The 23,897-nt window shown below is 42.6% G+C and overlaps 1 protein-coding gene across 3 annotated transcripts; it reads left to right on the top strand.

Moving 5' to 3' along the window:
• The first annotated feature begins 21 nt into the window (after positions 1-21).
• On the top strand, positions 22-23,689 carry LRRC66 (leucine rich repeat containing 66). Of its 3 annotated transcripts, none has more exons than XM_048211875.2 (6): positions 22-263; positions 1,763-1,817; positions 2,399-2,741; positions 14,014-14,183; positions 19,221-19,410; positions 21,217-23,689. In XM_048211875.2, exons 2-6 carry the CDS (start codon positions 1,785-1,787, stop codon positions 23,487-23,489), a joined length of 3,009 nt encoding a protein of 1,002 aa, XP_048067832.1. In that variant the 5' UTR covers positions 22-263; positions 1,763-1,784; the 3' UTR covers positions 23,490-23,689. The 3 variants fall into 3 exon arrangements, with proteins under 3 accessions (XP_048067832.1, XP_026364657.2, XP_048067831.1); XM_026508872.4 differs by having other exon boundaries at positions 2,241-2,741; XM_048211874.2 differs by lacking the exon at positions 22-263 and having other exon boundaries at positions 1,537-1,817.
• The last annotated feature ends 208 nt before the right edge of the window (positions 23,690-23,897 follow it).

Here is a 23,897-nt window from a genome sequence, read left to right as displayed (position 1 = left end):
AGCTGTACAGTTCCTGTTCGGATAGACCTACCCTCTGTGCATTGCAGACTGTCTCTCTCTAGTGGCTCCTCCCTCCGTGTCCCAGGGGAATGTGCACACTGTCACTGTGGCAAGAGGCCAGAGCCTGGAAGACGAAAGGGCGAAGGTTTGCCAGGGCCAGGCAGGCTCCACGCGTGGATGGGTGGAGCCTCAAAGGCTCAGGTCTAAATCCCCACCTGGCTAGATCCAGACAGAGACCCGTTTGACCACTTAAGGACCATAAGGTATGCCTTAGAAACTGTTACTGTTGTTGTGTTCTTCCTACATCTTACCAAACATACTTTCTTCTGCGTTCTTCTAATTGTTTTAACTTCTCTTTTATATAAGAATGGCCTCTTGGTTTCCGTTGTCCTTTGTTTCCTTCTCCCTATGTCTCCCACTCTCTGACACACACACCTCTAACTGCTTCCTCATACTTAGGCTTGAACGTGTCCATTTAAAGACTGACATTTTACTTGTTTCCAATTCCCTTAGAAAGTTTTCAGGGGTTCTTTACCTCATAAATAAAAGTCTCTATGTAGTATACATAATTTTTCTTTACAAATCGGTGTCTTTCATTTTAAGATGTAAAATTATCCTTATCTAGCTTTTTGAACTCAAATAATCTCTTCAACTTAAAAAGAGCAAGGTCAATGAAAATCTTTAACTTCTGCCCCCGTAAGTATTTTCCAATCATATGTTTCTCTTCAATACTGCAAAGTAACGTCCCTGTGAATGACTATATTTTTTGGTTGTCACATTGTTACATTAACTTGGTATACAGTTGTATTTATAATGATTGCAGCTTTGAATACAGAAACAAATATCTTTCTGGCTGGACAAATTAATTCATTCAACTTTTGGTATTTGGTAAGAGGCACGCTTTAAAAACAAATCACTCCTCCATGCTGTAGGGCACCTTTACTGTTCATGGCCATGTGTACCTGGATTTAGGTGCCCTGCAAAATGTGGAGTATTGACCTTGTATAAAACCACAGTTTAAAAGTTGCATGTTAAATTTCATTCACTCCATGCATTTAGTCATCCAAACAGCATAGCCCTGGGACAGACTGCAGACTATTGAAAATAGAAAACATGGGGAGGAGGGGGAGGAATTATATATGTATTTTATTACATGTATATGTGTGTATATATACATATATATATATACACACACACATATATGGTTCTAGTCATTAAAAACAAGCAAGAGTCTCTTGTGACTGGAACTCTCTCTCTCCCTCTGTCTATATGTATCTATAGATATATAGATATTTGGAAAACATGGCCCTTCTGGGAGCTTACAGTCTTTTGGGGAGTTTAGTATCCACTTTCTTTTAAATTTTATGTGTATACATTTAGCCATTGTAGATAATTATTTAAAAATTTTTAATTGCTTCTCAATCTTTGATGAAAAGATACTTGATGTTTATGTATCTTATTACATCTTCATGGGGCTGATGCAGAGCATCCTTTTATAACCCAGTTTGTGTATGTTGTATATATCTCAATAATTTCAAAATTTAAAGTCACAAAAAAATGTAAATTTAATTTAATTTTAAAAAATCAAGAGTCTCCTGTGTGAGTTGAACTTTCCCTTCACATAGTTCACGGTTTAGTGTAACTGGATGGCTTGTCACTCACATAATAAACCGCGTAGCTGATTACCGGTTGTAGATAAGCATAATAGACTTTGCTCAGTACTAATGACCAGCAAGAAAACTTACATCTTTAATCTTGGTAGGTTTCCCTCCGAAGCAGACTGCATGGTGAGTGTTCCCGGAACAACAGACACAGAGGTGAGGCCCAAGTGAATATGTATTTTCTGAAAAATCAGGGGAGTTATTTCTTTAAAATGTAACATAAGTGTAACTGTATACTATAGCTTTGCCACTTTTTAAAAGACTTTGTCTGAGAGAGAGAGAAAGAGAGAGCACGTGTGGGGTGGCGGGCAGAGGGAGAGGGAGAAGCAGACTCCCGGCTGGGATCAGGACCTGAGCCGAAGGCAGACACAACCGACTGAGCCACCCAGACGCCCCATAGCTTTACCATTTTCAGCTACATTTTAATGCCCCAACTTCTAAGAAATCAAACACGCACTTAAACTGACAATCAAGGCAAGATAATTTTCTTAAATCTTAAATTGAAATTTGAATTTTCTGCTTATTTGCTGTTAATTTTCACATACGTTATTTTGAATAAGTCCATTTTTCTTTCTCTAGGCATTATGGAAAACCTACATTTCCGAGTCCTAACAATGCTAATAGGTCTTTATTTTACTGGAACAATGACAAACCCATCCAGAAAAGGCAGGATTTTATTCAATTCTGGGTGCCAATGGAATGGGTATCTTCTGACAAACTGTTCTTTTCCTGGAAAGCACGATGCCCGTGTGGACGTACCACAGTCAGCAGCCACCGCGGATCCAGGCGCCAGTTTCCTTAGGGACCTATTAAAGTCTCACGTGCAAAAAGAAGACTGGAATATAAAACATCTGGACCTCAGCAACCATCGCATTTCGAACATCACCTTAAGCCCTCTTGCACACTTCCACGCTTTGCAAGTACTAAACCTCAGCAACAATTCCATCTGCTCCATCTCACTGGATCTACCCAGTGCTAAGTCCTCGTGGGGCGAACGCCGCAGAAGCAGCTTGAGGCGCGGGCTTCCATTTCTAAAGGTGTTGATTCTTCAAAGAAACAAGCTCGCTGACATTCCCAAGGGTAAGTACAATTTTAACACACGGACTAGACCAAGAAACAATGAGATGTTTTATGCCCGGAAGAATTCCATGTTTGTTTTCAGTTTTGAGGAAGTCGCTGAAAGTAAAGCAATTTTATCAGGACAAATAAATGAGTTTCTTAGTGGACTTTCAAGTTAACAATATATGGCATTCATAGCCAATGCAATTTAATCTCCCATTACTATAACTTACATTAATGTAATATAGATTTGTCGAGAGACACTAGGAAGTATTTAAGTGCTAAATAATAATGCATGATGTCCGATTACCTACTTTGATTATCATATATTTGTTACTAAATATAGAAAGCACTAAGAACTAATTAGTTCGTGTACTTTCAATGTGTAGCACAATTCAAATTAAGTATGTTGCCATATTTATAATTTTTGCTTCCTTAGAATACATTTTGCATCTGCTTGTCGAGTTGTCCTCCAAACGTAGACTAGAGATACGCTAGTGTTGCAGCATCAATATGTAAACTTTCTTGTTATCAAATCAAAATCAGAACTCTTTATCCTGGTTTCTAACAGGATACTCTACATATCCTGTTGTTCAACAAATTCTCATCTCTTCAGTAATCTACATGTCGGAGCTCCTTAACTAATCACCAATATTTTATTAAGAAAATAGATTCATAATCCACAACACTTCCTTTGCCTTTTTTAATATTCAGGAGTGCTAGACAATTTCCTTTCCTTGTTTGTTTTTAGTTTAGGTCACTATTTGCTAAGTACTTACTTTACATAAGACAGTCTGCTAAAAAAGAAAATGTAAGAATATTGTCTTTTTTTCCTCCATCCCAAATTATGCATATTTAGTTTTTCTTCTTTTCCATTCTTTCTTTTCATATTTTTATCATTTGGCTTTTTCTCCAGCTTTTGGTTTTGTTTTAAGCATCATTTTGACATATCCTACCAGGTGAAGGAATGACTATCCCAGTCATCAAATCAACAGAATTGTGTGAGAAGGGGAGGAGTCTTCTCTCCCTAAGCTTTTCCATAAAAGCAATGAGCAGGATTTTCAGTGTAAAGTATAAACTAGTTGCATCTTCTTTTATAATTTTTTATTGTATTATTCTTATTTTTTTAAACCTGTTATTTGTAGAACATTAGTAATTTTTAAAAATTTAAAGCAAAAAACTGAAGTCCCTCATGTACTACAGTTGACCGCGGTACATGTCTACTTATATATGGATTTCTTTTCATAAATACCGTAGAGCACTGTAAATATATTTTCTCTTCCTTATGAGTTTCTTAATAACATCTTTTCTCTAGCTTATTTTGTTGTAGGAATACAGTATATAATACATATAACATACAACGTATTTGTTCATTGACTTTCTGCTATGGGTAAGGCTTCCAGTCAACAGTAGGCTTTTGGTAGTTAAGTTTTGGGGAACCTAAAGTTTTCCTAAATTTTTTACCACGTGGGGGATCAGCACCCCTCAACCCTGTGTTGTTCAAGGATCAATGTATATATTCTTGAAGTTTATTCCTCATGCCTATGTACATATTTTTCTTTCAAAACTGGATCATACTTTCCGTGATATTTCATAATTTGTATTTTCATATCACAGTATATTTTGAACATCTTTATATAATTAAGCAATCTCATAAATAATATTTTAAATAGTTGAATAGCTTTTATATAGACATATAACTGGGTTAATCAAACATTTAGACTATTGCCATTTTGTTTGCTATAACTCTATATAACTCTATATAATGATCATCATTATAGCTACATGTATCCATATGATACATTTTTTAACTAGTATGGTAGATGTGAATTTCAACCCATAAATTCAAGTGTACTAGAGATATAACCTTCTATTGTCTCTAACTCAACATAATTTCTGATTCTGAGCCCCCATTCTAGTAGGATCAGTTGGGGTTGGGGTGCAGAGATACTTGCACTTAACATTAGTCTTTCATGGGCTTTCTTCTGCTTTTCCCCAAATTCATACCACAGCTCTGGAACCGTATACCCTAACAAGACATCAAAGTGTGTGTGTGTGTGCGTGTGTGTGTGTGTGTGTGTGTGTCCCTTACCCCAGCCAGCCGGAGAATATTTCTTTTCAGTTTTTTCAGTTTGGAGAAAATTCTTCCCATTTTTTTGTTTCTTCAAAACCCTCTGTCTAGATCTAGAAATTCCTTTCCTCCAAAGCTTTAGGCCTTTGGAAAACAAAAGCCAGAAAGACTTGCAGACTCCTCTGTTTTCCGCCTTGTACTGTGCCTCCCTTGCGGTAATTAACGCAGAGCCTACTTTCCGGTTGAACGGGGAGAAATGGAAGGAGAGACATAGAGTTTTAAGATTAATATGTCAAAATATTATCCCACCACTGAACATGTCTCCTTAAGACAGATGAATTCCCCAGAGCTAACTGGGGGTCAAAGGGGATGTCCATTTAAGGACCAAACACCGCTATAAAATGCACATCCAACCCCACCTTTCTTTTCTGAGTTGAACTTCTGCCTCCCCAAAATATCAGGAACAATGTTAAACTTACAAAGGAGAAGAAAAAGTGAAACGAGCAAATCATGTATCTGAAATTCTATTAGAACTCTAGCAGATGAAACCATAGAGAGATGAATGAAACCAGTCGATGATGGAAGGCCAATGTAAGCCCTGAATCTAATTGGATATAATTCAGAGTTCTTTTATCCATAGCATTTTGTGATTTGAGTTATTTTCCTCTAATCATCACTCATTTCATTCGAGCCCCCTGTAACATCCCTTTGCCATTCTATGATTCTGCGACCGGGGCTCAGTCACTCTGACTTTGAAATCCCATTTCGGAGGGAAAAAGCTGGTAAAGGGGAGAGGCTGCCTGGAGTACCATTCTATTTCTGACTTTCCCTTTGTTCTTTGATTCCTTTGTACTCAGCCTGTTTAAAGGTGGCATCTGGGGGCGCCTGGCTGGCTCAGTCAGTAGAGCGTGCTGTTCTGGATCTGGGGGTTGTGAGTTTGAGCCCCACTTTGGGGACAGAGTTTACTTTAAAAAATTTCTTAAAAAGGTAACATCTTGATAACGTAATATTTACTCATAGAAATGTTGTGAGGATTAAAGGAAAAATGTATTTCAAGAACCTAATGTAACGTGGCATTTGGCATAATAAATGGTAGCTATTAAAATATGTGAAAAGTACTTCGTATGCTTGTAAAGTACTTTGCAAATATTAGTTATTTTTACTCTCTTGGCACACATTGAGAATAGCAGTCTATTTAGAAACAAATTATAAATTCAGTTTTGTCTAAATCTCAAGTTATCTTTTTAAAATGTTAAATAACTATTGCAGTAGATGGAACTCCTGGCCCACTATAATTCATGAGCAGAGAATCATTTGTGTCTACCTATTTACATAAGTGCTTGCACTCATCTAAAATAATAATAAATCAGAGATTCTCACAAAGTAGCAATCAAGCAACTGGCCTTATAACACGTGTACTCTTATAAATCATGTCCCATGTCTTCAAATGGCGACAGCTTATAGAAGCAATGAAAAGTTGCTTTCACTCACGAAAGCCCATCTTTGTAAGAGTAAAAGATTACACTGACTAACCCAGAGTCAACTGATCCCATATCGTCAGTCAGCTGTGATGTCACCAACACGCTCCAGGGTGGCAAAACACCCAGAGGAGGCGCCAGCCAATGCAATTTACAAACAGTTAGCTAGCTATGAATTAAGCTTACTGATGACTCCACCTTTCTCTCAGATCTCTGGAGTACAGCGTTAATAAGAGAAAAATCAGTTTTAAAATATTTAAAACAAATGGGATCCATCTCCAGTTAAACTATCCCACCTTCGTCAAACAGTATTTTTGGAGTGCCCATAGTGTACCTGGAAATGTAGAAGGACCAGCATCTTACTGGGACTCCAATGAGGCTGACAGACCAGATTTGATGCCTGACATTTAACATACTAAATTACAGAACCCAAGAGATAAATGTGTTACAAATGAGATGAAATAATACCGGACTTGTGAAACTGGTGGAAGAAACAAAAATAACCAATGTTCGGTAAAAAACAAAAGTATGTTATATTCTATTTATTTTAGATTTCTTCCTGATTGCTACTGGATTAAGGAAATACCAATAACCTGTGTTCTCCAAACCAGGTCAGGTTCTAAAATGACAACATGAATGTACGTCAGTAAGCTAAGAGGGCAAGGTCTTCGCCTCACCTGTATAAAATTGACCACCTTAAGGGCTGACCTTATGAATCAAATATCTTGTCTAGGACCATTCCAGACTCTTCCAATTCTTAACACTCTTTGAACTTGAAGCTGTAGCCTCCTGAATATCATTGTTTTATGTTATCAGATTATCACTTTTAGGACAGCACTGAAGAAGTTCATAGTCCAAAGGAACATTCCTAAGGCAATTTAGTGTCTGGGGCGTACCCTCTATGGCCTTTCTTCTAATAGACACTGAGACAATTTCTTGGAAATAATAAAACACCTCTGGCCACTTAAATGCAAAAGCTAATCAGATTCCTGCCTCCCCTGGTTTATGTGATCATCAGAAAGCAGTTCAATAAATAATTCCTTCTCCACAAAAGTGCCTCCATATTTTCCTCCCAATGTTCAACTCCCCTCTCTTGAAACATGGAATCTACCCTCTGATGTCCATGCCCTAGCCGTGAATGCCCCTCCCAACTTCTTTTGTTCAGCTGCATACCCCCTCAACGTTGATTCACGATACAAAATTTTTAAAAGAACACATTCCCCCACTGAAACACGGCCAAGTATTGTAGAAGACTTCACTCAAACTTCCCAACTCCATCCTGGGAGACCCTAAACAATGTCATTTATAGGACCCCACCAGTTCTCTTGAGACAATTAGACCTTAATTCTCTAAAATTGGAAGTAGATGGAAATTTTTCATGTAGGAGGTGTAACTGAACTTAACAGTCTTCTCATCTGCAGAAGTTTACCTTCCTCTTGGGGATCTTAGCTTGATATTATGAAGGGAGTCAAATAAGGGGGTATCCTTGTTACTCTCTGCCTTCAAAAAGTCCCTACCCCCACCCCCATGCTTAGGATGTTCTGGTCCCATCCTTATTTACTCTTATACTCTTCTTCTATTCTCTTATACTTCTTGTGTTATCCTATTTACCTGTTAATTGACCTTAAACAAGACACTTAAACTATAAAAAGCTGCCTGGTTCTTATTTTTAACTGAGGATAATGGCCCATACAGGGAGGATATGAGGGTTAGAGATAGTATTTGTAAAAACTTTCACACACACAGTGATGCTACATGTGAAACATTTCTCACAGCATCTGGTACATAACAGGTGCTCAAAAATGTCAGTTCCCCTCTAGTGCCTTTTGATAATCCTGAGTCTCTAATTCTGTTCCCCATCCCAGTCGGCTATGATGGTCACTTCTGTGATCTGAGGTACAATGGGTAACTGTAGGTGATTTCCATCCTCTTTCTGCAAAGGTTCAGAGTTCACATGAAATTCAGAGTACCCATCAACAATCTTGTTGTTACTGCTCAGACTTTTGTCTCTACATTGTTGGAGGTCTCTGCTCCTCTGTCTTCTGAGCACTCTTTGATCTGTCCTTTGACTCACTGAACCACACTGACCCATGAGACCATCACCACTATCAAGATAATGAACTATCTGGGGCACCTGGGTGGCACAGCGGTTAAGCGTCTGCCGTCGGCTCAGGGTGTGGTCCCGGCGTTATGGGATCCAGCCCCACATCAGGCTCCTCCGCTAGGAGCCTGCTTCTTCCTCTCCCACTCCCCCTGCTTGTGTTCCCTCTCTCGCTGGCTGTCTCTATCTCTGTCAAATGAATAAATAAAATCTTAAAAAAAAAAAAAAAAAGCTAATGAACTATCTGCACCCCCAAAAGTTCCTCATCCCCCTTATAATCTATCTTTCCCACCCACCCTCTCCCTTCTGTTCAAGTAAGGAGGAGATCCACTGATCTCCTTTCTGACACTATAGATTTGTTTGTATTTTCCATAATTTTATATTCATGCAATCCTATGATGTGTACTTTCATTTTTGGTACAGCTCCTTGCATTCTGCCTAATTATTCTGAGATTCATCCATGGTGTTGTATGTATTAAAAGTCCATTCCTTTTCATTGCCAGAATTCATTGTATGGATATGTGTTTATCTGTTAGTGGACACTTAGGCTGTCTTTTTTGGCTATTATAAATAAAGCTGCTAGCTAAAGGGATGGAGAAAGATAAACCATTAGGGGCGCCTGGGTGGCTCAGTCGGTTAAGGGTCTGCCTTCGGCTCAGATCATGATCCTGGGGTCCTGGGATCGAGCCCTGCATTAGACTCCCGCACAGCTGAGAGCCTGCTTCTCCCTCTCCCTCTGCTGCTCCCCCTGCTTGTGCTCCCACTCTCTCTGTCAAATAAATAAATAAAATCTTAAAAAAAAAAAAAAGAAAAGAAAGAAAGAAAGATAAACCATTAGATAAACACTAGTCAAAAGAAAAGTGGAGTGACTATATTAATTTCAGACAAAGGAGACTTTAGAAAGAGGAAACTATCAGGGATAAATAAAGCATGATATAAAGGGGATAAAGGGGCCACTTCCTGAAGATAATAATTTCAAATGTGAATGCGCCTAACAACAGAGTGTCAAAATATGTGAGGAAAAACTGACAACTAAAAAGAGAATTAGAAAAATCCACTGTAGGGGGCGCCTGGTTGGCTCAGTCCTTAAGCGGCTGCCTTCGGCTCAGGGCGTGATCCCAGAGTCCTGAGATTGAGCCCCACATCAGGCTCCTCCGCTGGGAGCTTGCTTCTTCCTCTCCCACTCCCCTCTGCTTGTGTTCCCTCTCTCCCTGGCTGTCTCTCTCTGTCAAATAAATAAATAAAATCTTAAAAAAAAATTTTTTTTAATTAAAAAAAAAAAAGAAAAATCCACTGTAGTTGGAAACTTCCAGCACTCCCCTGACAATTGATAGATTAAGCAGGCAGTAGTCAATAAGGATGTCGTTGACTTGAATATCACTATCAATCAACTTGATCTAATTGGCACGTGTGGGATACTCCCTACAACAACAGTAGAATACATATTTTTTTCAAGCTTAAATGAAACATTTACCAAGACAGACCACATTCTGGGCCATAAAACACATCTTAACAAACTTGAATAACAAACAGAAATCATGCAAAGTATGTTCTCAGATTACAATGGAATTAAACTGGAAATCAGCAACGGAAAGCTGCTGCAAACCCCTCAAATCTCTGGAAATTGAACAACATATTTCTAGATAATCCATGTGTCGCAGAAGAAGTCTGAAGGAATCTGAAAATAGTTTAAGTTAAGTGAAAATGAAAATTCAATTTATCAAAATTTGTAGGATATGGCAAAAGCAGTGGTTAGAGGGAAATGTATAGCATTAAAGTCAACCACTGGAAGAAAAGTCGAAAATCGATAACAGAAGTTTCCACCTTGGGAAATTAAAAGAAGTTAAGAGCAATGTAAGCCTGAAGCAAGCAGAAGAAAAGGAATAATAGAAATTGCTGAAATTTAAAAGAGGAAAAACAATAGATAAAATCAACAAAACCAGAATGTGTTTCTTCGAAAAAAAACAATAAAATTGATAATCCTCTAGCCAAAGTAACCAAGAAAAAAAATAAGAAGACACAAATTGCCAGTATCAGAGATGAAAGAGGGATCATCGCTACTGTTCCTATCAACATTAAAAGAATAATGAAACAACGTCTTTGGGGTGATATATGCTTTCTTTTCTCTTGAGTAAATAACCTGGGTGTAGGATGGCTGAGTTGTATGTCAAGTAGATGTTTAACTTTTGAAGAAATGGCCAGTGTTGTATGCAGTGGTTGTATCACTTTAAATTCCCACCAGCATTGTGTAAGAATTTCAGTTTTCCTACATCCTTACCCATACTGGGTATAGGCCATCTTTTTAATTTTAGCCATACTAATAGATGCATAGTGGTATAGCATTGTGGTTTTAATTTGGATTTCCCTAATGACTAATGATATTGAATATCTTTCTGTGTGCTTATTTGCCATCTGTATGTCTTGATGATGTATATAAATCTTTGGCCAATTTCTAATTTTTTTAAATTATTGAGTTTTGATGTTCTTTATTTCTTCCGGATACAAGACTTTTCACAGATATGTGATGTGTAAATATTTTCTCCCTGTCTGTGGCTTGAGTATTTTTTTTAATTTTAACAATGTCTTTCAAAGAGCAGAATTTTAAATTTTTGTGAAGTATAGTTAATCACTCTGTTAGTTTAGAAATTGTGTTTTAGTGTCATATCTAAGAACTCTTTTCCTAATCCAAAGTCACAAAGATTTTTCTCCTATGTTTTCTTCTAGAAGTTTTATAACTTTACTTTTTTACATTTGATATTTTATGTTTATGATCTATTTATATTTAGGTTTAAATTTAGGTTTTACATTTAGGTTTATGATAGTTTTAAAATAGTTTGAGTTAATTTTTTGTACACGGCATGAATAACATGTTGAAGTTTTAAATATATGCAATTATTCCAACACCATTTGTAGAAAAGACTATTTTTTCCATCCTCTTACATGTATCCTACTCATTTCTATATTTAAAGTGGGTTTCTTGTAGGAATTATATAGCTGACTCTTGAATTTTTATCCAAACTTGGAATCTTTGCCTCTTATTTGGTGTTTTTAGACTATTATTTCTATCTATCATCTTGATATTTTTTCTATTTGTTCCTTCTATTCTTTGTTCACCCTTTTATCTTTTTCTACCATTTTTGCATTAATTGTGTATCTTTAAAATTTATCCTCTTTATCTCCTTTGTAGGCTTACTAGCCATAATTCTTTGCTGTTGTATCGTTTTAGTGGTTGCTTTGGGATTTCCAATATACATCCCAATATCATAGTCTGTTTTACATGGTGTTATACTACTTGCCTGTAACTCAAGAAACTTACAACAATATTCTTCCACCTCTCTTCTCCTGGCTAGCATTGTCATATACTTTATATACATATATATGTGTGTGTGTGTGTGTGTGTGTGTGTGTGTATAATAAGTCCTACAATACATGTTTACTGTTTTTGTTTTTTTGTGGGGTTTTTTGTATGAAATCTTCTTGGCTAGACAGTAATGGTTAAGAGATCTGAGTTTCCATTCCAGTTCCACAGCTCCACCTACTATGACATGGGGCAAGTTCTTCACTGCACCAAGGTTTTGTCATTTACAAGATGGTAACAACGCCCAAGGCTTTGTGAGGGTTAAAAGGAGATGTTTGTGAAGTGCTTAGAGCATAAAGACTATACAATTAAACAGGAGTTTTAAAATGATTTCTTCCCTCCATTGCACTCCAGGGGTCTGAGTTCCATTCAATTAAGCAACGAGATATTACAGGAACTATGAGGTCACATCCATACACAGGCCAGGCAAGGGCCATGACAATGTTAAGGAAACTATCGCTTCTTTTATATTGGTGCCTTCTGCTGCATTTTTTTTCACAGAGCTGTATGTTTGCATATTAAAATATGTAGGAATATCCTTCACTCCATGAAGAAACATGTTTTCTCTAGGGGTTATATTCAAAATACTTAACAACTGGCCTGTTAGCCTGGGCTTTCCAGCTGGGCACCTAGGGCCGAGCGGCAGCACACGAGGGCCCAGCAGTGGTTATTTACAAACCGATAGGGAAGTATTTCTTACAGGCCTATGCCAGCTCAATATCAGCCTTGGTTCTCTCCCATTTTTTTTTTAAACATGCAGCTTCTTGGCCTGTCCTTTGTTTTCCTGTTTTTGATAGAGGCATGAATACCAAGAAATCATCATCTTCTGTAAGGGCCTGCCCCAGCTGAAGCAGGCAGCCCTCATTCAGCTCTAACCAAGCATTAACTTGTGCCAGTTGAACTTCTACTTTTTCAAGAGAAGCTAGAAATGCAAATTTTTGTGCTGAATCTTTATTGTTAGCGCAATAATTTTTAAATCTATGTGCAGGTCAAATGCTGTGACCTCTGGCTTACTGAATACATATTATATTCCAGGCATTACAAGAGTTAACAAAGATGTGAATTCCTCCCGGAGGGGACTAAATCATCTGATGGAAAGGCTGACAGGCAAACAACAGTTAATTTTATAGTAAGATGGTAGGATGATGTGGGGGTGTAGCTGCTTGTATAACTAGTAACTTTTTCTTGTGTGTATGTCTTATCACTCACTCAGACACAAAGATGCTATGCTCTATTTGTCCTCAGCACTAAGTGCCTGGCTCATGATGTTTTGATTGAGTTGTCCTAATGATCTCTTAATTTGTGTAGCTGATGTGAACATATGATAACATCGATGTATAGCTATCTCTATTAAGTCATCATCTCTGCATCATCGGTCTCATAATGAGTACCTTGCAGACAGCAGACAAGGAATAAACCCTTCTGGAATTGAACCAACCTGATCTGCTAAGTAGTAGTTGGTTCAAGACACAAACCACACGTGGGGGACGCCTGGGTGGCCCAGTGGGTTAAGTGTCTGCCTTGGGCTGGGGTCATGATCACCGGGTCCTGGGATCCAGCCCCACTTCGGGCTCCCTGGGGAGTCTGTTTCTCCCTCTCCCTCTGACCCTCCCCCCAGCTCGTGCTCTCTCTCTTTTGCTTGCTCTCTCTCAAATAAATAAAATCTAAAAAAAAAAAAAAAAAAGACACAGACTATATGTGAGAACAGAGCAGAAGGGAAATGTGAAAATGCAGGGCATCCTTAGGAGCCTTATACGGGAAATCAGATTTGGAAGTCTGCTATGACTGGCACCTCCTTCCCAGCTTTTATGTTCTGTGCCAAATGGACCTCCTGGTTACTCTCTGGAATCAAGTGAAATAATACAAAGACAGAGACCAAAACCCAATCAGATTCTTTTGTCAGAAAATAAAACCTTGCTACAACTTATTACCTCTGAAAAATAAGCGAATGCCTAGAAATGTTACAGGACCAACAAGAACTCGGGAGTGTTACTACTCTGATCGTTTCGTTCATCTCCTTCCTGGCCTTTTTCCTGCGCTTGCTCAGAGCACATGTATCTGTTTGCATGTGGCTCTCTTTCCCCCAAGAATCCTACTCTAGGCTGTCCTGCCACGGAACGTTTTCCTTCCTGGCGGTGGGCCGTGCGCAGTATCCCCGGAGCCTCGGCCGTTGGGCCCGCCCTCCGCAGACAGCCCCGCAGGGTGTCTGCACAGTCGCACCATGACAAACAGTGCTCCAGTAGGATCACCCATGTATATCGTAATGTGCTGTTTCATTTTAACAGGACTGTGGAAACTGAAGTCATTACAGAGTCTGGATCTGTCATTCAATGGGATAGCACAGATCGGGCCGTCTGACCTGCGCAACTGCCTGCGGCTGGAGAACCTCTACTTAAAGAGCAACAGAATATTCAGGATTCATCCAGAAGCCTTCAAGGACCTCAAGAAGTTACAGGTTATAAAGTGACTTTTAGAGTATTTCAAATACACAGACATCCGGGCAATTACATTAGAAGACTATTTCAATGGAAGAGTTTCTCCACACCCAGGAGTACGGGCTATTAGTCAAAAACTCTAACATTATTTTAAGACTGCTAAAACTGCCAAAGCCTCTCTCTTGCCTCAAAAATCAAACGCCTCAGTAACGGCCATGAATTTTACTCGAGCATAATACTGAGCCGCAAGAATTGGCGCATTATTTTTCTAAATCAAATTAAACCCAACTCCAAGTTGCCACTTACCAGTTGGCAGGAAATTCAATCTGGGTTATAGCGGAGGCTCCCTCCCTAACTGCGAGGTGGTCCAGGTCCCCTGGGTTTTGTGTAATCTGCAGCACTTGAGGAGGCCCCCCTGAGCCACCCCGGGCCATGAAGAGCTGTGGGCAACTGGGACCTTAGGGGGCTCTGAAGTCCTGTGACACTGTTGCTTCCAAACCCAAACGGGGCCCTAAATAATAAAAATGATCATAATAACAGCCCATACTGACCGCACTCCACTTCCTGTTCTGAGCAAACACGGGACGCAACGTGGGGGCTCTGTGTCACAGTTTGGAGCTCAGGCACCTTGCAGTTAATCTCACTGAAGAGCTGACAGATGTGAAGGGGAGGACCACCCCCAACCCCCCCATGCCCAGCCAAAGCGCTGCTCCCAGCTTGGCCGCTTCAGCCCTGCCCTAAGCACTTTCCTCCACCCTCCCCACTCTTCACTCCCCAGATAATTTCCAATCTCCTCGAAGTGCTCCTTTTGAAAGGCCGAGGGGCTTCCAGTGGGACATCTAGCAAGGTCTTAGGGAAGGATTCCGCTGTCCCCCACATGCTCTGTCACAGACCCTCACTCTTTATACAGGCCCGCAGCATTAAGCAGAAACAAACTGCGAGCCTCATATGCAATTTTAGACGCTCTAGTAACTAGATTCAGAAAATAAAAATAAGCAGGTGAATTTGGTTTAGTAATATATTTTTTAACTCAGTATACCCAAATATTACCTTTTACCCATATAACGAATATACAAGTTATTAATGCGATATTTTACATTGTTTTTCATGCTAAGACTTCAAAGCCACATCCCAATGTGACAAGTCACATTTCAATGCTTGAAAGGCACGTGTGGCTAAGGGCCATCATATTAGACAGCATCGATGTAGACAGCTGCTTTTCCCGTTTTATGAAAAGTGTTATTCAAGTATAGGTGGGAGACAAATTTCCAACTGCCACCTGTCAGCCAGGGCCCCCCAAGTCCCTCCTCTATCGAAGGGAGGAGAGTGAAGCAGTGGTAAGGTGGTGGGCTCTGGGCTCAGCTGCCTGGGTTGAGACCCTGGCTCTGCCACTTTGCAGCCACACAATGTTGGGCAAGTCACCACGTCTCTCTGTGCCTCAGTTTTCTCATCTGAAAAATGGAGGTAACTTCATTCCTTTCTCATGAATTTTGTGAGAATTAAATGTCTTAATGCATATAAAGTGCTTCGAATAGTACTTGAAATATAGCAAGCTCTTTCTAAATGTAGACTACATACGGAAATTCTGAAGTGGCCACAGTACCCCACTCTCTGAACATTCAAATCTGATTGTACCACTTCTTGTTAAAAATCCTTCTACACTTTCCCAACAAGGGCCTGGCCCCTGCCTGCCTCTCTGGTCTCATTGCAAACCACTCTCCCTTGCTCACTACACTACTGTTTCTATCTTCACACCAAGGCTAAAGTATCCCATGCTGATGCTGTGCCTGGGAGAGCTAACTCTTCTGAATCCTCAAGGAAGCCTTCGTGGGGCCTCCAGATTGAATTTGTTGCCCTTTTATATACACTTATAACGTGCCATGCTTTTTCCTCATTGCGTTTATCACAACTGAAATTATTTAGTTTTAGGTATGGTTAGTTATTAATGCCTGTATTGCCATAATCTCTTTGAGGACATACATCATAATCTATTTTGTTTTCTAGTGCTTAGCATATGTCTATTTTGTAATACATATTTAAAAACACTTGCTGAACAAAGGAATGAATAAATGGATAATGATCACGATTAGGTATATCACAAATTCCACTAATTTAGCAGTCTAAAACCACACCCGTATTATCCATGATTTGGAGGGTCAGGAGCCAGGCAAGGCCCTGGGTCCTCTGCTAAGGGTATTTTCAAGAGGCTGCAGTCAAGGTGTTGGCCAGGGTTGGAGACCCACCTGAAGGCCCAGCTGGAGATGGACCTGCTGCCAGGCCCACATGGTTGTTGACAACACGCAGGTCCTTGCGGGCTGTGGGACTGAGGGCTCAGTTCCTCATTGGCTCCTTACTGGCTGTCAGCCTCAGCCTGACCTCAGTCCTGTGCCACGTGGGCCTCTCCGTAGGGCAGCTCACAGCATGGCGGCTTGCTTTAGAGCCTGAAGGAGCACCTGCTAGCAAGAGAAACATTACAAGCTAACATAGTGTCATCATGGGAGTGACATCACGTTGCTTCTGCTATAATCAACTGCTTAGACCCAACTCACAGGCCCTGCCTGCGCTCCAGGGGAGGAGATTCCTCAAGGGCGTGAATATCAGGAGGCAGGACCACTGGGGACCACCTTTGCCACAGTTCTTATCAGAGCAGAGGAGAAAGGCCGCTTAACTTGGCAGCGCTCCCCAGCTCCCCACAAAGAGGTTCTCGGATTGCCTGGGAACGTCATTTAACGTCATTTAGCATCCTGTATACTGATCATAAGTGTATTCGTGTGTGTTATCGCCCCATGTCTGTTCTTACTTCCTATGCATTTTTACTGTGCCTCATAAGTGTTCAGTAGCTCACAGGTAAGAGAAGCTACAGGCAAACTAAAAATGTTTGTAGCATAAAACATTTAGCTCCAAGAATGTTTTAAATCATCTAATTCTCCCTTCACCTGAACTGCCCAGAATCATACAATTTCTCTCTCTCCATTATCCTTTCTACATGTTTGCCAATAACTCTAAAAACTGGTTTTGGAACTTGATGGAACTGTTTGGTACCAGAAAGCTGAATATCAAAATAGATGTTGGGTTTTTTTCTTTTTCGGGAGATATATTTAATACTTGTACTGTGCTATGTCTTCCCGTGTGGAAATCTTTTGCGAAGCCAGATAGATTTTTCAAAGCATGAATTCATCCTCGTGTTTAGATGGAACGAAATAAGTTTCACTGACATTTCAAATTAGCATTCCTTTTCTTCATCTTTCCCATTCTTCTTGGATGCAGTGATTTGTGCAGCAAGATTTCGTTGCCTCTCCCAATCTTTCTATAATGTGCACCCCTCTCAAATGATGGTGGATGGCTTTCTCTTTAGGCAAATTAGACTGTTCTGCTTTAATCTTTCCTCAGAAATTATTCCTCCTGAATCATTTTATTAGTTTTCTGTCCTTGCTCCAGTTTTGTTTTCAGTTCCATGATTTGTAATATAATAAGACGCTGGGATGAAGAAAATGCAGATATGCACTAAAAGGAAGATAACTTCCCGAAACACATCGGAGTATTCCACTCTGTTGCTGAGGAGGGGCACGTAAGAAAGCTGTGCATCGCAGGCAAGGCCTGGCCGAGCAAAGTGGCTTTTTCTCCCCCTAACCCCTGAGTCTCCCCCTAACCCCCAAGCCCCCTCCTTCCTGTTTTTGACAGCCTTCCTTTGGGAGTCAAGACTACGTCGTTACTCAGCACTGGAAAGGTCACCCTCACTACCTGCGTTCGGGGGGAATTCTGATTCTACACGTAGCGGTCTTGGTCATGGTGCTGTTTGATTGTTTGAATCAGCTCTTCTTAAGAATTTATATAACCCAAGATGCCAATGCTGTTTTTTCCCTGATGTTTATAAAACAATTGACCTGGATAACATTCAGCCTCTCTGGCTTTCATTCATGGCCCACTTTTCTTTTTTTTTTTTTTTTTCTTCCTTCCAGCAAGGTTTACATTTTCTCTTTTACGATTTTCTGTTCTTCTAACTACCACCCGCCCCTCCCTAAGCCCCACGACCCCACCCTGCTGCCTCCTGCCACAGGCCTCCTCCACCCAGCCCTTCCCTCCCGGGCAGTGGGAGCCCAGGCTCCGAGAGAGCGTGTTGCAGAGTGGAAGGCAGCTGTGGAGCTGGATCAGATCTCAGCTGTGCCACTCCATTCATTCATTCCTTTCTCCATTATTTACTGAGCCCCCTCTCTGTACCAGGCCCTGGTACTAGGGCCTTTGTGGTATGTACCGTGTGCCCTAGCCCAGTTTCCTCCTCTGTGAAAAGGGGGAGGGGAAGACTGAGGTACCCCGTAGAATGCCAGGCACACAGCAGCACTCTGCAAACGGTAGCGAGAGCTCCACCCAACTGCCTTCCCTGCTGCGTCACGTCACGGCCATACCCAACTTCCACAGATCCTGCTCTGTGTTTCTAGAGCCACTGAAGCCTTTTTGTTCCCCAGGTTCCCCTTCGTTTCTGATTAGACTAGAAAATTAGTCATCTTGTGTATACCAGGTGGCCAGATGCAGGGAACTCTACTACTACCCTTGAGATAGTTGTTGATGCAAAAGATCTCTCTTTGCTACTTCTGGTCAACCACAATTCTTCTGTGTTCTGTGTTCTCATGGTCCAGTATCTCTGGTCACTTTCAAGATCACAGTGCTTCCAGAAATTCTAGAACTGATATCTAATTCTAGACCTTGATAAGAACCGGGAGTCTCGGTTTTATCTGAAAGTACAACTTACAACTCATAGGAAAGACGGAAGGGGAAAAGACTGGACATCTAATATAGGCACCATAGTTAAAGCTTTCACGTACATTTAATCCTTACAACAACCCTAGGAGGGAGGCTCTTAAAAAGTGAACAGTTCGCTGAGGCTCACAGAGTTGTTAGGGGCAGAGCAGAAATTTACACCTAGTATTCTCTGACTCTCAAATCAGAGCTAAATTCGTATTGCCTCCATAGCAATGGAAACAATATCTGTAACTATTATTTATTTTGTCTCTCAATGTCTTTCTTCACAGACTGCCTTAAATTTGTTTCTTGTCAAACAGGTCGTAGACCTCAGCAGCAATGTTCTGACCACCATCCTACCCATGATGGTCATTGCTCTGGAACGTCCCCATCTGGACGTGGACTTGGCTGATAACCGATGGCAGTGTGACTATAGCGTGGCAGCCTTCCAAAATGTCATTTCTGAATCCTGGAGGAAAACCTGGAACGGCATCTGCAGCAAGTCTGTAGGTAAGTCAGTGGTGCCTCTTCTTTCTGAAAGTTTCCAGCTGAACTGGGGAAAGCACATGAAAAATGTAACCTCATTGGAAATCACGACAGTCCCCCTGAAAGCGAGAGTGTTGATGAGGGCATTAAGTCAGCCACAGGCTGCTATAATCACTGGTACCGAACTCTTACCCTCAGTTCGTGAATGATTTTTTTCACATGGTCAAAGAAACCCAGTTCAGACAGCTCAGAAACAATTGGATTTCGTCAAAAACAGTAACTTCACAGGGAGAGAAAGCCCCCACAAAGTCACATTCTTATCCCAATTCTTTTTTTAAAAGATTTTATTTATTTATTTATTTATTTATTTGAGAGAGAGAGTACGTGCAGGGGGAGGGGCAGAGAGAGGGGCAGAAGCGGACTCCCTGCTGAGAGCAGGGAGCCTGAGACAGGGCTCCATCCCAGGACCCCAAGATCGCGACCTGAGCTCAAGTCAAATGCTTAACCAACTGAACCACCAGGTGCCCTAGTTTCCCAATTCTTAACAAATAATTGATCAAAGAAAGAACTTTTAAAATGTGAAATATGATTTAAAGTGTTTGCCTCTGAAAGTAACACTGTATGTTAATTATACTGGAATTAAAATAAAATAAAATGTGTGCTAACCCTATGAAAGTATAATCCTATTTTCATATATATATATATATTCCTATTTTCATATATATATATATGTGTGTGTGTGTGTGTGTGTGTTCTGTGTGTATGTGTGTGTGTGTACACACAAAACACACATATTTCAAAACTATACTTTTCTTTGTTCCCTGACATTCTCCCAAAATGCTAGACTATGTTACTAGAGTTGAACATTCCAGAAAACTTTTTTTGCCATTAACTATCTCGGCTAAATCTCAAACTCCTAACTGGATATGGGGGCAGTGGGTGGGTAAGGTTTTTCATAATGAGTCCTGGACTCTGTTCTTTTCATGACTTATGACTGCCACCAAAGTAGAAACAAGGCCATGCTTACCAGGTTCAGAAGAAATCTATGAAGAACACAGAGAAGTCTTTTTTTTTTAAGATTTATTTATTTATTTATTTGAGAGAGAGAGAGAGAGAGAGAGAGAGAGAAAGCGAGTGGGCAGAGCAGCAGAGGGAGAGAATCTTCAAGCAGACTCCCCGCTGAGCATGAAGCCCCACTCGGGGCTCAGTTTCCCCACCCATGAAATCATGACCTGAGCAGAAACCAAGAGTCATATGCTTACCAACTGAGCCACCCAGGCACCCCGATCACAGATAAGTCTTAATGTCAGCAACCCCGTTTCATTCCTCTGTAAAAGCCACCACTGGCATTCTGGGTATGGAAGGCAGAATGTCAGGAACCAGTGAGAAACCTGAATATTTGTTTACCAGCCCTGGGGCATCGTGAGAAAATGATATCATGCACATAGGTAGAGCCACGGGCAGGGTGTGCAGGTGGCTGATGGAATAATCTTGGAAATGTGCCGTCGGTGGAGGAGTTGGAGGAGAGAGAAGCAATGTAGCTGTCCCCCTGTCTGTCTGCTTTCCTCCCATGAGCAGCAGTCAGGAAAGAAGCCTAAGAAATGTACAGCCTCCAGGGCCTCTGAGTAGCAGTCTGAAGCCTAACAGCCAAGTGTAAAAGCACAGGGGGCCGGAAACATACTACTGGCTACAACCAATTGATCAGTCAGTAACACTGCTTACCGTCATGCAATGCACACTTTAGACATCGCCAGGTAAGGACTGAGGGGGACCTACAGAGCCTTATTTCCATGTCGACTCACTGTTTGTTTCCCCCCACCCCGCTTCCAGGGGACGAGGAGGCATACTGGTGGACCCTCCGAAGCAGAATTTCCAGGGAGACCCACCTCCCTCGTGGTCCTGTGAAGCCTGTGAAAAGCCTCCCACTGGGCCAAGCCGAGAGGCCCCAGGCAGGCCGGTCTGAGCACCCTGGCACCTTCCAGAGGAAGGGGCCTACGGGTGCCCATGCCAGCAAGAGGCTGCACCGGCTGCCCAGATGGGCTAGGAGCCCCAGGGATGTGCCAGCGGCTGGCAGAAACACAAACGTGTCCCAGGACCTCACCCTGGCCGTCTGTATCACATTCTTAGTGGCTTTCTGCCTGGGGGCTTTCGCCAGGCCCTTCCTTGACAGACTGTGGCACCAGAGATGCGGACGCAAGAGGCCCAGCTCGGACAACGCGGATAACGCGGATAACGTGTACTCAAACGCAGGCTTCTCTGGTGACGGTGAAGCTGCAGGGAACACCCAGCACCTGAGGACAGACTGGCCCCTCCAAGAGCCCGCCAGCCGCGCTGCTGTCATCCTCAATGGACCCTTGGGAGAGGGCAGAAGGGAACCCGGCAGCCGGCAGAGTGGGGGACCGCATGGGGACAGCAGAGGGCGGGGAGCTGGGAAGGATTACGTACTTCTGAGTGACAGTGCAGCCCGTTCCACTCTCCGAGGACAGCTGAATGTTGATCGTAACCAACAAATTCCAGCAGGACAGGATCACATCCGCAAGAAAGATGTTCTTGAGGAAGGAAATTATGCAACTCTGGCCCAGGAAGGTTCTCCCAGCGCGCATCCAGCAGGCGCCCCTGTGCTAGCTGGCAGACTGCAGACTGTCTCTGGCTCCATTCATAATGACCCAAGCGAATTAAACGCACAGCTCTCAGGAGAAATGGCAGCTTCTCTCTCTAAAATGCAAATGCACACGAAAGCACCGGGGGCTGGAGAGAATGAGCGGTTACCTTCGCAGTTTTCCAAGGAAATGCAAGCGGGCACTTACCTGACCTTGTGGGACATACAGCAGCACAGGCTGCAGGGGGCCAGAGCTGAGGACGGGCTTCCCGCCTGCCACGGTGCGGTCCCTCTCAGGGACCCGGGAGAGCTGAGCCCAGCCCCGCAGCTCTTTCCCCCCGGAGGGGGCCGTGGCCCGCACGGCAGTCCCGCTAACGCAGAACCAGCGCAGAAGCCGGCCCCTCCTGCCCCTCGGCGCGCGCCGGACAGCAGCTCCGAGTCGGAGTCCGACGAAGGGTCTTTATTCACTCTAAGTTCAGTAAGTTCAGAGGATGCAAGAAACGTGACCGAAGAAGAGGCACAAGGCGAGGACAGCCACAGAGCCAGCGAGCCCCCGAGGGACGAGGACGAAGACTCAGGGCTGCGGAGGGACAATGTGACATCATCGGAGGATCCTGCGGACAGCACCCCCTGCCAGAAGATTCTAGAGAAATGTGAGAACCGGGAGGATTGTTTGGAAAAACCCCTCATTTCCGGTCCAGACTCAGGTTTGTGGGAGACTCTTCTGGAAGGTGGCTCTACCACCGACACAGCTGAGGGTCCGCTGAGCTCGCCTGGGTCACTGGGCAGCAGCAGTCCGGCCAGCGCGGCGCTCCCGGGCGCCGCCCTCTGTGGTTGCGCCGCGGCTCTCCTGTCTGAGGCGGCAGAGTGGCAATACTCGCTCAGAGACTTGGAATTCTTTAATGTGGATGTCGCACCGCCACCACCACCACGGTCTGCCGACGTCCCCTCCGATCCTGAGCGGAGCGACTGTCGTGAAAGAGACTCTGACATTTATAAATCTGAACCCTGCCTTCAGGAAAGAAACACGGCTCCAAAGGACACTCCTCTCAAGGTCACCGCGGGTGAGAACCTCAGACCCTCACAACAAAATTCTGAAGGGGGCAACATGAACTCCCACCCGACGGACACTGATGCGAATGAGGGGTCTGTACGCCCTCCCGAGGACTCTGACTCCAGAGAGGTCAGAAGCCAAACACGATTGTTAGGATCCCGCAGTGACGAAGCGGCTCTCGGGTGTGAGCGGGGAGAGGGGGCTTACGCGGGCACCAGCGCCCGGAGCCGGCCGCCGATCCCACAAGAGCGCCCAAACGAAACCAGTTCGCGGGGGCCGCAGGAGGACTGGGGTACATGCTCGGGAGGGAATCTGTTACAGTCCGAAGAAGACGATGGTAACTTCTATATTCAAATGCAGACCCATGGCCGCCTGTTGGGAGGTGACTTTCTGTACGAGGACCTGCTCTACTGCGATGTGGAACTTGAAAATCAACAGGAATTCAAGTAACATCTTGAGTACAGATTGAAGCCCTTAGACAGAACCGCTGAACAGTCTGCAGAAAGAACAGCACAGCTTTCTGGAGGGTGATCGTGAAACCACAAAGTTGGGGGGGATTCAGAGCAACTCTAAATATTTGTTCATAAGTGATGTTAAAAAAAGAAACCATTTTGTAGACCAAACTGTAAATTAAAAATCAGTCTTCAAGAGAAGTGATATTTTTTGTAAAAAGGAAAAGCTACCCTGCCACTCTCCTCATTTAGCCTTTCCTTGGACTGACTCTCTAGTCTGGGCCGTCAGGAGCCGTGTTCTTCCGTGTATCCTCCTGCTTCTCTGGCATTTTCTCCTTTTCCTTCCTGACACCCCTCCTCACCTCCGCGTGCCCTCTCGGAGAGCATTCCTCAAAGCTCTGCTCCT

This window comes from Ursus arctos, unplaced genomic scaffold (assembly GCF_023065955.2).
Source record: "Ursus arctos isolate Adak ecotype North America unplaced genomic scaffold, UrsArc2.0 scaffold_9, whole genome shotgun sequence".
Classification (NCBI taxonomy): domain Eukaryota; kingdom Metazoa; phylum Chordata; class Mammalia; order Carnivora; family Ursidae; genus Ursus; species Ursus arctos.
Note: the sequence above shows the minus strand (reverse complement) of the source record. Positions and strands in the feature narration are given on the sequence as shown.